At 36.5% G+C, this 12,940-nt stretch overlaps 1 protein-coding gene across 10 annotated transcripts in view; it reads left to right on the forward strand.

Annotated features, from left to right (window-relative positions):
• Positions 1–12,940, forward strand: part of ATXN7L1 (ataxin 7-like 1) — a 123,626-nt gene that overhangs the window by 82,057 nt on the left and 28,629 nt on the right. For 9 of the 10 annotated variants that reach the window (XM_010580882.1, XM_010580881.1, XM_010580889.1 and 6 more), the window contains 2 exons: positions 3,090–3,312; positions 12,155–12,438. In XM_010580882.1, the coding sequence (XP_010579184.1) occupies positions 3,090–3,312; positions 12,155–12,438 (507 nt within the window). Of the gene's footprint in view, positions 1–108; positions 289–3,089; positions 3,313–12,154; positions 12,439–12,940 lie in introns of those variants that run through there. The other variant, XM_010580886.1, reaches the window with a different exon arrangement.

The raw sequence follows: 12,940 nt of genomic DNA on the forward strand, positions 1-12,940 counted from the left end.
GATTTTACCTGTCCGAGAACACCAATGGTTGTGTGGCACTGGCTATTTACGTTCTTCCTCCTGTATGGCTTTACAGTGGTCGCAATTCCCATTTTGCTTCTAGGAAATTTCAAAAGAAGCTGGGTAATGCTGCTAATTCTCAAATACGTATCAGAGTCTGTTTAAAACATGGAAGACTTTCTGTAGCCATGTTTTGGGGGAAGAGGGGAGTTTGAGGAGATAAAAGGAAACACCAAATATAGCAGTTGGTTCTGATCACAACACTGCCCACCAATCTGACACACTCAGGTAAAATAAGTAATCTGTAATCTTTTCCTTCCCTATCTTTTAAGTAAACATTTACTTAAAATAGTGGGATGCACTTTTTACATTGTCATGTCACAACAGTGCCTCTTCCACCATTTTCTATGTTACAATAAAAAATCCAAAGTTAATGTACTGGTTTGCTTTTGGGAATTAATAAATTGAGAAATTAAGTTGTCTAGGAAAAAACACCAAATGTTTAGCTTGAATAACAATCCAGTGTAAAGAGACTGTTAAAAAATAACTTGCTATGGCATGTGATACTTAGATGATTTTAACATATAATTTTAGGTGGTTAGTATCTTGAATGTCCGTCTTTCCGGAAGATTAATTTTAATAACAGAGTAGTATATTTTACTTCCAAATATATCCATAGGGGTGATATTGAAGACACAGTTTACAGTGGCAGTCAGTCAGTCTTGAGAAAACCTGTAGCTGTGGTGAAGATTGGAGTAATTAATCCTGAATTTATATAATTTGTGTATGGAAAATGTGGGGGTTTTCCCCAATTTCACTTTATATTCAGCTTGGTTTTGTTGGTTACGTAGCAGTTCCTTTTCATCAGTCCTCAAGTAATTAATGGGAAAGTTGCAACTGTTTATTAAGCTAATTTAAATTAAGTAGTTGCTGAGAAGGTTGGTGAATCTTGAAACAATTACTATTACTTAATGAAATAAATACTCTGTGAATGCAACTCTGCATTTCAGAGGCAGATGCATAGCTTACACAGTTGTTGCCACAAATGTGAGGTGAAATGAATGTAAATTAACTGCATCCTGCAAAGGACTTTTAAAGGCAGAGGCTGCACACTGAGATGTGTGGTGGGGTGAAAACTCGCAAATGCTGGTTGGCATTTGGGGGGGTGAGGGAACGTACTTTTTGTATTTCAAAAAATATAAGACTGTTTCGTTCTTCAGTTGCAGGAGAATCTGGAGAGAATTTCAGCATTTGTAATTAAAGCCCTGAATATGAAGATATGGAAGTGCTTGATCTTTAATAGAAAATGCCTTTATTTAGTCATTGGAGATATAATAGAAACAGTTCAGAATATTCTTCAAATTTTTTTTAAGCATTTCTCTTTGTTCTTGAGGTATTCGCCTATTTCAAATTAATCATGGATGAATCCTTCGGCTACTGGCAAGTTTTTACTTGTGAGGATGCCAGACAAATTGTCATGTTTTGATTCTCTGTGGGAAAATTTTTCTTAGTTATCCTTGAAATATCAAACTAGCGAGCGCAAGGTTCATGATGTAAGTACAAAACCTTCCCTTGCAGCAGCAGGTCGCTGTTGCTTCCTTAACCTGCTTCTGGCTGACGGGACGATGCTGTGCAAGCTCAAAGAGTAGCGCCCACTTGGACTCTCCAAGTTAAGTGCTGAAGGCTTTAGACAAGGGAAATTTGCTGCGTACTGAAGGAGAAACTCCAGCTTGTCCGAAGTTTTCTGTCTATAATTACATTACGCTTGCTGCGTTTGATTACTGTGTCAATAACGGGGGTACCTGGCTGATCCCTACCGTGGAGGCTTTTGGTGCCGGGATGCCAGCAAGCTGGAGTCAGCTGCAGCTGACTGGAAAATTCCTCTTCCCCCAGCCCGCCTGTGCTGCCCACTGCTTCTGGCTGGGGAGCACCGGGGCTGGCTCGCTGCAGGGTGAAGGGCTTGGGGAAATGGGGGGACAGGACTGCTAAGGATTTATAGCACCTGTCAGCAAAAAACAACTCCTGTCTCTTGTAGTATTTTGTAGTTGTGCTTAAGTTGACGGCACCAAGCCCATTGCTTGCAGCACACTGTGATCCAGCTGGCTGGCCAAGCACTAGCACTTCTCCCCTGGAGAAGTATATAATTTGTAAAGAATGGTCAAATACCTTCTTAAAGCAATCTTTTTAATTCAACAATATCAGGGATAGGACATGTAGATTTTAAAAAATATTAATAATAACCAGCCCCAATCAATTTACTGAAGTCTGTCTGTCCTGAAGCCTGTTCCCCTGTTGTGGGGTCAGCAAGGCCTTGCTTTTTGCAGGACTTAAGAGGGCTCCAGTCTGAGCGTGAACAGTGCTTACACAAGGGCCTGACCTCTAGATGCAATGTTTGTAACTGATATATAAACTTCCTGCTTTTTTGCACTTGCCATTTGCTCTGTGTGGGAAAAAATAAGCTTTTACCTTGACTGGTGCTTGGAGATAACCTCCAAGCTACGAACCAGGCAGAGCCTGCCTCTCTGGAAGGGCTGGGAGCAGGAGACCTTGTTATAGCTAGTTCTCAGTCTTCTGGTTGTTTTCCTTACAGCTCCCATTAAACTTGAAACAAGATAGTCATAAAGTAAACTGCCCAATAACCAGGTCACATGAATTCTTCATAAACCTTTACAGAAGCAATCTCATGTCTGTCACGGAGTATTTCGCAGAGTCATCTGAGCTGTTGTTACATACTCTCCTCTTCCTTCTTTACATGAAAGAGCTGGGACACCTGGTGTACCTCAGACAGATGCTGGTGGTTGCTTATTGCTTAAAAAATGGTTTGACATTTCTTGGTTAAATTTTCTGGGAGAGTATTAGCATTTATTTTACTATTTTTTTACATTTTTCAGAGCACTTCACAGAGTTGATTTTGTTTAATTATCATTTGGCTTGATTACATTCACAACAGTAATGAACTGGTGTTCTTTGGAGTGATGAAATCCTTGTAACTAGCATAGTGAGGAACAATTTCCTCCTCCCTGAGTTCTTTTTTATTTTTTTCTTTTAGCCTATGAAATGCTGTAAAGTTTATTATTTTTCCATTACAGAACGAAGACACGGTTCAATGTGTAAACCTTCCCCTTCTCCAGCTTCTCCAGCCTGCAATTCCAGGGCATCCCTAGTACAGATGAAACCGAAATCCTGTATCAGCGGCCATAACCCTGTCAGCAGCAACTCAAAGCCATTCAAAACGCCCAAAGACAATCTACTTACCTCCAGTAGCAAACAGCACACAGTCTTTCCTTCAAAAGTATCACGGGATAAACCATGGTAAGTACTAAAATAATAGTTACTGAAGATTTTGGTGTTCAAAAAATAAGTGTATCTATTTCACAGTCATCAAAAAAATCTGTATGCTTATCTTACCTAAGTTTACAGCTGAAGGTTCTACATTTCCTAAGGGAGGAAACTGAGATGTTTTTAAATTAAATATATATATATATAGGAAGAGGAAAAAAGACTGGATTACTTTTGTGATGTTCCATCAAATGTCTGCTTTTCTAAGAGGCACATAGCAAGTTAGATATTGACCCAGTTTGCTATCTTTAAGGTCCATCTTCCATTACAGTATCAGCCCTTAGAACTGATGCTTTTAAATTGTAGGATAATTTTGGAAGAGTTCTTAATATTAGCTTAACTGAGATTCATGAAAACTTACTGGTTTTAGTAATTTATCTTCAACAGCAGCTGCTCTTGGGGCTCGTTGTGTATTTTGATAATGTTTGATGCCTTATAAGAAGACAGAAGAAAATTCTGGCTGCAAAAATCACTATTTTGGGGGAGTCTTACATCATGTACTGTGATATATATATACACATATAGGCTTTGAGACTGCCAGGCCCATCCTCCCGTGACTGTGATGATAGCAACAGAGTTGCAAAAATGTAAATGAGAGCAGAACTGGGTCACTATTTTATCCCATAAGAAACTGTTTTGTCTTTAGTTATCTACAGAAAAGATGCTTTGTGATTAGGTCACTAGGTTGGTGACTCAAGAGATCTGGGTTCAGTTCCTGGTTCTGCACAGGCTACTGTTACGACTTAGTCTTCTTGGCCTCAGTTCTGTGTCTGTAAACTTGAGATAGTAGGACTTCCTTTTTCTTAATTTTTATCTACTTATTGTGTAAAGATCCTTCCCTTTTATATGTAATACCTAGCATAATAAGGTCATGATTTTGGGTAGCGTTTCTGGATGCAACTGCCTTAAAGCAGTAAATAATCTAATGCAAACCATTTACTCATGAGACAACGCATAAACTCAAATTATTTTAAAGTAATAGCTCGTGTTTTCTGCCTGAAACATGCAGTAGTTGGTATGATTTCAAAGAGAGCAGCTTCTGCCTAGCTGTAGAATTTATCTTGCACTGGAACAAATGATCAATATCTAATCTTTCTATAAATCTGAACCCACCATCTCTATAAGCATGGTGAGCATTGTGGACAATTATGGTATATAATTCTGAAAATAGAAAATCTAGATTTTTAGGTTACACACACACATACACACAGATGAGAAAGAGGCTATTCTAGTTAAGGTGTAAAAGCCTCATTTACTATGTAAAAAAAAAATATTATTGACTGAATAGTGACCTTTTCTTCTGAATGTTGGAGAGGAATTTTATACAAGAGAGGATTTTTTTTTTTTTTTAAGTCTAATTAAAGAAAATCAGAAAGGACTTTAGAGTATTAACTCTATTGACTATAAACCTGTTTCTCATCCTAGTGTTACAGACAGCAACTTACATATCCACATTTCAGCATAGTAACTGAATCTATAAACAATATCTTCCATTCTGGCAACAGATGGCATTCCGTCAGTCAGCAAAAGCTGGAAGGGAACAAAATAACTGAGCATTTCAACCAATCCCTTTTCCCTTTATTGGGAACATCCCAAACATTTACTGATGATTAGCAAGGTAGATTTAGCTGTTTAAAACTGTTGTACTGCTCTGTTAATACTTTGGCAGTGAATATGTCAGTAGTGGTACCTGTGAATTACCTGATTCTTGCAGCTTTCCTGGGAGATAATACTGTGGTTTTGTTTGCCAGTGGCGAAAAATAGGGCATACAGTAGTTAGATATTTTAATTATCACATAACAAATCACAAACAGTCTAAAGTGGAGATCAATGAAACTGTCTTACAAAATTTAGTGTTAAGTCCCTTAGATTACATGACCTATTAAAGAATAAAATCAGTCTGATAATCATCACAGGTTATAGAGAACTGACAGCTGTTACAGAAAATGTTTGCTCATATTCCATTAGTGGATTATAAATTTTATTTAGAATTTTAGAAAATATTCAGCAGGTCTGATTTTCTTAAAGGAGAAATTATTCATAAAATTTCTTCTTTTTTAAGATTATCTCTTCCATTCAGCTGTCTGTACAAGCCATAGAATTTCATTCACTTAACCTTTTAGAAAGAAATACTCAGTTGACACAAATACATTTGTCTCAAAAATGCAGATAAGATTCATCATGTATCCAAGCGTGTTGTGGTTTATCATCCTCAAAAGCCTCCAGTTATTCAGTGCTTTTGTCTGTTACATTGTAGTCTCATACCACAAATACTTACTTGACATAGGTTCTTCCGGACCAAATTAGCTTAATTCAGGAATTGTATCACTTGTAATGATTGCTTCCCAGACCTGGAATAACCTTTGTTGTGCTTACCTGATTCTTTCATACAGCATCTCTTTTAAATTTTAGCTGTTACAATTAGTAGTACTATTTCAGCAATGGCCTCTGCAACAGCATGGCCCAGTAGATCTGTCTGTTGTCATGCCTGCCTGCATGTAGACCCAACTCTTCTGTTGTTTAAGTCATTATAGTTTTGGTTGAGTCATCATCTTAAACACTGACTGAGTAGCTCTTTCTCTTCTTCACATCCTGTGTTGTTGTAAGATGTGCTGCAGATGCTCCGGTTGCCCCTCACCTAATGCTTTAAAAAGCATGATCAGAATGATCAGATGAAAGAGATCTGGAACTGTTTCATTTTTGTAGCCACTGTTTTAATACTTCCTTTCTTGTAGTTGGAATATGAAGGGTTATTGTGAATACATCATCCAGAAATATCTGTGAGCTCTGATTTTTTTTCCCCTGTATCTCTCTAACATCGTTGCTATTAATACAGCAGTGCTTAGAGACTGGAACAGTGCTGGAGCACCACTACGCTGTGCACAAGATAAATGCAAACCATCATTTTCTGAAGCTTGCAGTTGAGATGGTAAGAGGTATAGCAAAAGGGTAGAAAACAGAGAGAAAAAGGCAAAGAATAAGATGATTGGTGGTAATAACAATAATAATGAACAAGCAATCATAATTAATAAGACTAGCCTAGACACCCTTCATAAAAGGCATTCCTGTGGCCAGGAACTCTCTCCCTCACTGCTGACCTGCCCAAAGGATGGCACTTTGCTTGCCATGCCCCAGCGCAGCTTCTGAGTGCTGCAATGGAGGATTTTGGTGCTGTGATGCTACAGGGTGTTCATTTCCACCCATCCGTGATCCTGAGGCAGTGTAGAATTGGGGTAAAGTGATAAAGTAAGCTAGCCCTGAGAGACCAGCTGCAGCAAGTCTCCTTGATCTCTCTCCATGAGGATTAGCCATTGCCTGCCAGAAGTTCTGAAAATTAAGAAGATGAGATTAAAATTATGTGGGTTTTATCAACATGTAGAAAACTGACACTCTTTCTGTAAACAGAAATAGGATCACAAAGGTATACCTATGGGTAATCATTTAAAATTTATAATGTCACTTTCCAAAGGATTTTTTTTTTAATCATCTCTTAGTCTTTATTTCTTTGTGTTAGGAAATGAAATACCATTACTCATACTGAGGTTGAGAAATTGAAGCTAGTCAAGATTTAAGGGTATTCCTAATGCAGCATGGACTTGGAAACAAAATTCAGCAGAGTAAACTTGGACCACATATTCTAGCACTAAATCACAAACACTTAATTACACTGTAGAGGCGACCCCAGCAATGTAGAATAGAGCAGTGTTTTATGGTTTTAAATGTTTGTTAATTTCTTTTTTCACAAACTTGAAGAGAGTTGAATGAGTGGCTGAGATTTTAGAACGAATATAGTTATGAATGACCAAAAAAAACCCCAGCAAAATTACTTAACAGCTGGGAAAAATAATTTTTAAAAGCCTGAAGAAAGGAAAACAGAGGTAATAAGGAGCTCCAGGTACAAGGAGTATTACATACTACAATCATTCTTCTTGCTTGGGAATGACAGTTGACAAGCAATGGCTTGGAACTAAAAAAAATTGCCACAAGATACTTAGGAGGGAAATTCACTCTTGTATTGGGAGTTTGTCACAGGTTCTGCTGAATGAGTAGTTAGAACAGAATAGAACAAGACAGAATAATTTCAGTTGGAAGGGACCTACGATGATCATCTAGTCCAACTGCCTGACCAAGAACATGAGAAAACAGAAGGAAATAATTTATCTTATCTGAAAGAGAGAATGAGCTTTTGAAGCCTGTCATGATCAAGCACTTTGTGTAGCCCTCAGTTATTTTTGTAGCTTTTTTCTGGTTCCCTTCTAATTCATCAACATTGGTATTGAACCACTGGTCAGCAGCACTGGAAGCCATATTCCAGTATCAGTATAAACCAGGGATGTGTGAAAACTAAATTTGCTTCTTAATCTTACTTGCCATATCCCTTTTTTAATATAAGCATAACAATACAGTAAAAGCTCATATTGCTTACCCACTGTAACCACTAAATATTTTTGTCACTATTTTCCAGTATGTTGTTTCCCCATATTTCACTGCAGACTGAATAGCTTGTTTTTTTCATGTGTAACTTTATATTTGCTTGTATTAAAATATCTTTTTGAATTAATGAGCTTTACCAAACACTCCATGCTACTTTTTATAACTGACTTTGTCTCTTCATTATTTAGTTTCCCTCGATCCTGATTCCATCAGCAAATGTAATCACCAGTAATCTGATATTTATTTCTAAAGATCAGTGAAGTTTTCAGTCATGTCAGACTTGGTAATGATGGCTAAAAAGTCCCCCTAGCAAGCACCCTTTTTGAATCATAAATCTCTGAAAAACTAGGTCTTAATTTTATGTTGTTTAACATGCTTTTAAACTGTTCTTATTTTTGTTTTATAATGCCTTTCAAAAGTTGGAACATTTTCACAAATATCTTTGTCAGCTTAACTGGTAACTTCATCAAAAAATGAAACCAGATTTCTTTGCCAAGATCTGATGTTCAGCAAAACCATGTGAACTAATTGTTTATCAGTTTATTTTTATTAGCTTTTTCATTATTTCTTCCAAGACACTCTGGTTTGGGTTTTCAGGGTGGATGCAACAGCAGCACTCAGCTAGCTTCTCTAAGTTGCCAAATATTCCAAGATTCAATTAGAAATTAATATGCTGAGGCCCAATATCGCTCCGACTTTTTTGGAACGCATGGCCACATTATCCAGATTTGCTTATGTAACAGAAATGATTTTTCAGCTGGCACTTTACACTTACTGAGGGAATCAAAAAAACATTTTTATCTGATTGGAGTCCATTATCATGCTTCCTTCTTAGTATAGAAAAAATACTGAACATTTCTGTCACTTTTCCATCGCTAATAACTATTCTACTGTCCTTTAAGTAGATGCTGCTATTATTATTAGAATTTCTTTTGTAAAAAGAAGTAGACTTGTCTTTACTGAATACTGATTTTTCTCACCTATCTTTGGCAATTGTCTGTACTCCCATTTTTCTCATTTTTACTGGTTGTCGTGTGCCCTTCCTTGTTTTTTATGTTTGTTGCATGTGTTTTTCTAACTGTCCCTTTCAGCAGTTGTCTTTAATAAGTCTAAACAGGCTCTTCATTCAAAAATTATTTTTTAAATCTAGTAAATAAGATTTAAAACCTTATTTTTTATTTTTCTAACAAACTTTTTAAAGAAATCCTCAATTTTCACTCAAAAAAGTCAGTTTGGGAAAAGAACTTTCTTTAAACATCAAATATAAATATAAACATTTGTGATTTATTTACCTTTTTAATCCTTAGTAGTTGACCATGGTCACTGGTCCTGTGGAGCTTCCAGTTTGCCATTTGGTTATCGATTCATCTTTATGTGTTATGCTAAGATGAAACTAGAGCTCCTTAATGTTGAATGCAGTACCCATTTACTTTAAAAAAAAAAAAAAAAGTGTAATTATCATCTCTAGCTTCTAAAATCTCAAATAATTTACTGTAGACTTCCAGGAGTCCCATAGAACGTTTGTCTTCAAATACTGGAGTGTTCTTTTTTCTTCTGCAATGCAATGAAATGCATAATGAAGGTTGACTTGTTGATCTGTAACAAAACTAAGTGAAAATGTTCCTTCCCCTGGGCTTTTTTCATCCATATGATCACAGTGATCCATCCGTATGTGCCCTAGGATTTGAGGTTCTGAGCACTGCAAAGCAGAAAAACTTTTTTTCATTTTTTTTTATCAGCATTTTACTACTAGACCAGATAATACACTTGACCCTCTCACTGTGTATCAGTACTTTGAATTAATATAGATCTTAGAAACTGGGCATGAAGATTTGTTCATATGTTTTTACATAGTTTTTATCTAGTAAAACTACGTGATCTAGAGTAAAAAAATTCTTCTCTTTTCAGAAAATGTAATTGCCATCTGCTTAAAAGCAAAAAAAAATTAATTCCTACTCTGAGATACTGTAATTTTTGTCTGTCATTTAACTTAATGAATTCAGAGCAGTTTAAAAAAAGTAGATGCTCAAATCCTCTCTTTCATAGCTCCATGTTTGCCTTCATTGAATTACTTAATGCAGTTCTGGTTTTGTGAATAAGTTACATTTGTTTGCGTAGTTACTGGCCAGCACTCTACATTTATTGCAGTTGGATCTGTATTCTGACTAGCTGACTGCTGTATTTGTGGTACCACAGGGTATGGAAGTCTCATATAGTTTAATTCCAGCTGCAGAATATGTCTTGGTGTCTAAATCTCCTTTTTAGTTTTATATGCATATTGTTTATATCACGGTTCCTACATTTTTTCTATGTTAAAATACCCTTAGAACAAAGATTAACAACTTTGCAGTATGGAAGAGTCCACTCCAGCCACACAAGCTGTAGTTTCTGCTTAACATCTTCAACAGCTACGGAGAAACAGAGGTTTTGTAGTAAGTAGCCCAGGAAGGTCAAGACTTGAGTTATTTTGGACCCTCCTTCCGGTGTTTCTGAAGGATGTCCCATGGACAACATCATCTCAAAGTCATCTTTTTCTGATTGTAGAAACTCCACACCTAGTAACCATTCCTTCTGTAGGAAGAATGCAGCGAAGGTGCCATTTTTCAGACACAGAAGACTGAAATTATGTGAGACTTCTGAATGGGGGGAAGCCCCAAACCGTACAGCAATGTGCAGACAGGCAAATGTTGCCTGTCTTGGGATACTGACAACAGTGTGGTCTCTGGCAAGAAACTCTTCTTACCTGAATTGCAATATGCCAGAGTACTTCAGAATATATACTGATTTAACAGCGGTTGTGTGTTTAACAAGAGTCACATGACTAATGCACTTGTAGAAGTTCTGCACTACCATGCAGAACTACTGCAGTGATGTGCAAGAAACAGATTGTTCTTTGAGTACGGTTTGCTAAGGGGTAATTTTGCACTCTATAAATACATTTCATTTTACCTTTAAGCGTGTACATCAAGTTTAACCGTTAAGATAATAATAGATTAAAGAATCTCTGTGTTTTAAGAAGTTTTTAAGAAGTCCCTGTGTGGGACAGCCTTCTCAACTGTCACCTTTATGCTGGGGATTAAAATTACAGAGGCTAGCTTAGTTCTGTGCAATTCAGAAAGGAAAAGATAGTAATACTGTTAAGGAGACTCTCATGCTTCTAGATTAGGAATTTGGTTTACCTTTTAAACATCATCATTGCATTTGTATTTAAGAAAACTTGTGTTTCTGTTGTTTGCTCAATGTGGAATAATAGTCTGAAAATTGTCATTTTTGCATGATCTGTGTGTGAATTTGCTTACAAGGCAGATAGTGAACTATTTGGCAAAAGCAACTCTTCAGGCACTGTATGGGAAGAACAGAGTAAGTGAGATGTTTTCATTTGCAGCCTCCAGTGAAACCTGGGCCTAAAGCTCTGAGAATTTTAGTTTTTTAAATTAATATTTTTTTCTCTGCATTTGTTGCAGTAAGGAGGGATGTATAATTTATATATTATATACCAATTGGTAGTCACAAGACATCCAATTTTGGAGTTGTTGGGTTGCTTTTTACCAAAGCAGCTCATGTTGTTGGATATTTCCTCATGCACACAGGAGCCAGAAATGTTAAAACAATGTTGGAATTGAAAATCACTTGTCTGTATCTTTTTTGCTGCCAAATTGAGAAGGTAACATTTGCTAGTGTTACAAATACGCTGTGGTGGTAGTTAAGTTAGGAGAAGTTAGTTATTGCAAACTTTAGTCTGAAAAGGGCCATCTAAGCTAATAATTATATTGGGAATTTTTATTTTTAAGTTCATAAGATTTTATTAAAAATACATTTTAGTAATGCTCAATTCGTCAAGGATTTTAATACTTTTAAAGGGACTGCTATTAATATCTCTATGCTTGAAATCTCTTTTCTCCTTGTTTCCAGAACCTGTATGCCACTCGGATACATCTAGGCAAATGAATTATTTTTGTGTTTGTTTAAAAACATTAATATTGTTAGTAAACTACTTTGTTATCATGGGGAGTTTAGTACAGCATACACATATCTGATATGTGCTTGTGTTAAAGGCATGAGGCATATGTAAGGCGGTGTGTTTTACTTAGTACCAAAGACTGACTTTGTTTATGAATAGTAGAGGACTGGATCTTAAAAAAAAAAATGCAAAGGTTCATTTTCATAATCCTCTACATTGCCAGGCTTTACAGATGCCTGGTTTTGTAAACATTTGATTGAACAAAAATAGTCAATAATGGTACTAAGTATTTCATTTTAGTCTGGTCTGAAGATACTGTGTCACTTGCATCGAAATTTTTGTATCTGTGGAAGGTGATTAAGTGACTGTAAATCTTTGGTACAGAAAATACAACTTGAAGATTTTTCTTTGGTTTTGCAGCGTTCCTGTTCCAGTAGTCAGTCTAGAGAAAATTCCTAACCTAGTGAAGGCAGATGGTGCCAACGTTAAAATGAATTCTGCAACCACTACCACCATCACCTCCTCCTCAGCCTCTTCATCCAGCATACCTGCTCCAACTTTGGTTAAATCTGGTTTGACATCCAAGTCAGTGCCACCATCACCAGAGAAGATTCTGAACGGCAAAGGAATTGTAGCTCCATCAATAGACAAGAAACACCAAAATGGCACTAAAAGCAGTAACAAGCCTTACAAAAGACTTTCAGGTGAGTGATGTTGTAGTGCATCTTTTGAGGTAGTCTGCCTTTCTTCATTAATATTTCTATAGCTCAGAAATAATGTACTAATAAAATGCTGTAGCCTGGTTTTGGTTTAATTTTTTTACTGCAAGATGCCAGTTTGCATATATGAAAAAGAAAGCTTTCACACTCCTAGCATGTGTAAAATATTTTCAAAGTACACATTCTGTTTAGCTTGAAATTAGTGTTTAATGCGTTTCTCAACTGGTCATAGGCCAAATATAAATTTTTAAGCAAGTAAATTCATTAAAACAGAAAGGCAGGTGGCTTCTTCAATCCATTATGTAATTGGGGTCTGTTCACAACAAAAGAAAATGTGCCTTGGTTGGGTGACTTTGTATAGTCATGATCAAGTTGGAACAGTTGAGGTTTAAGACATTGGATTATCCACCAAGTCACGATTTTTTTAAAGAATCTTCTTTCTTGGTTTTAAACACTAGAAAATTCTAAGAAGGTACAGGAAATGCTG

The sequence above is a fragment of the Haliaeetus leucocephalus genome, unplaced genomic scaffold (genome assembly GCF_000737465.1).
Source record: "Haliaeetus leucocephalus isolate CR32 unplaced genomic scaffold, Haliaeetus_leucocephalus-4.0 Scaffold751, whole genome shotgun sequence".
NCBI lineage: Eukaryota > Metazoa > Chordata > Aves > Accipitriformes > Accipitridae > Haliaeetus > Haliaeetus leucocephalus.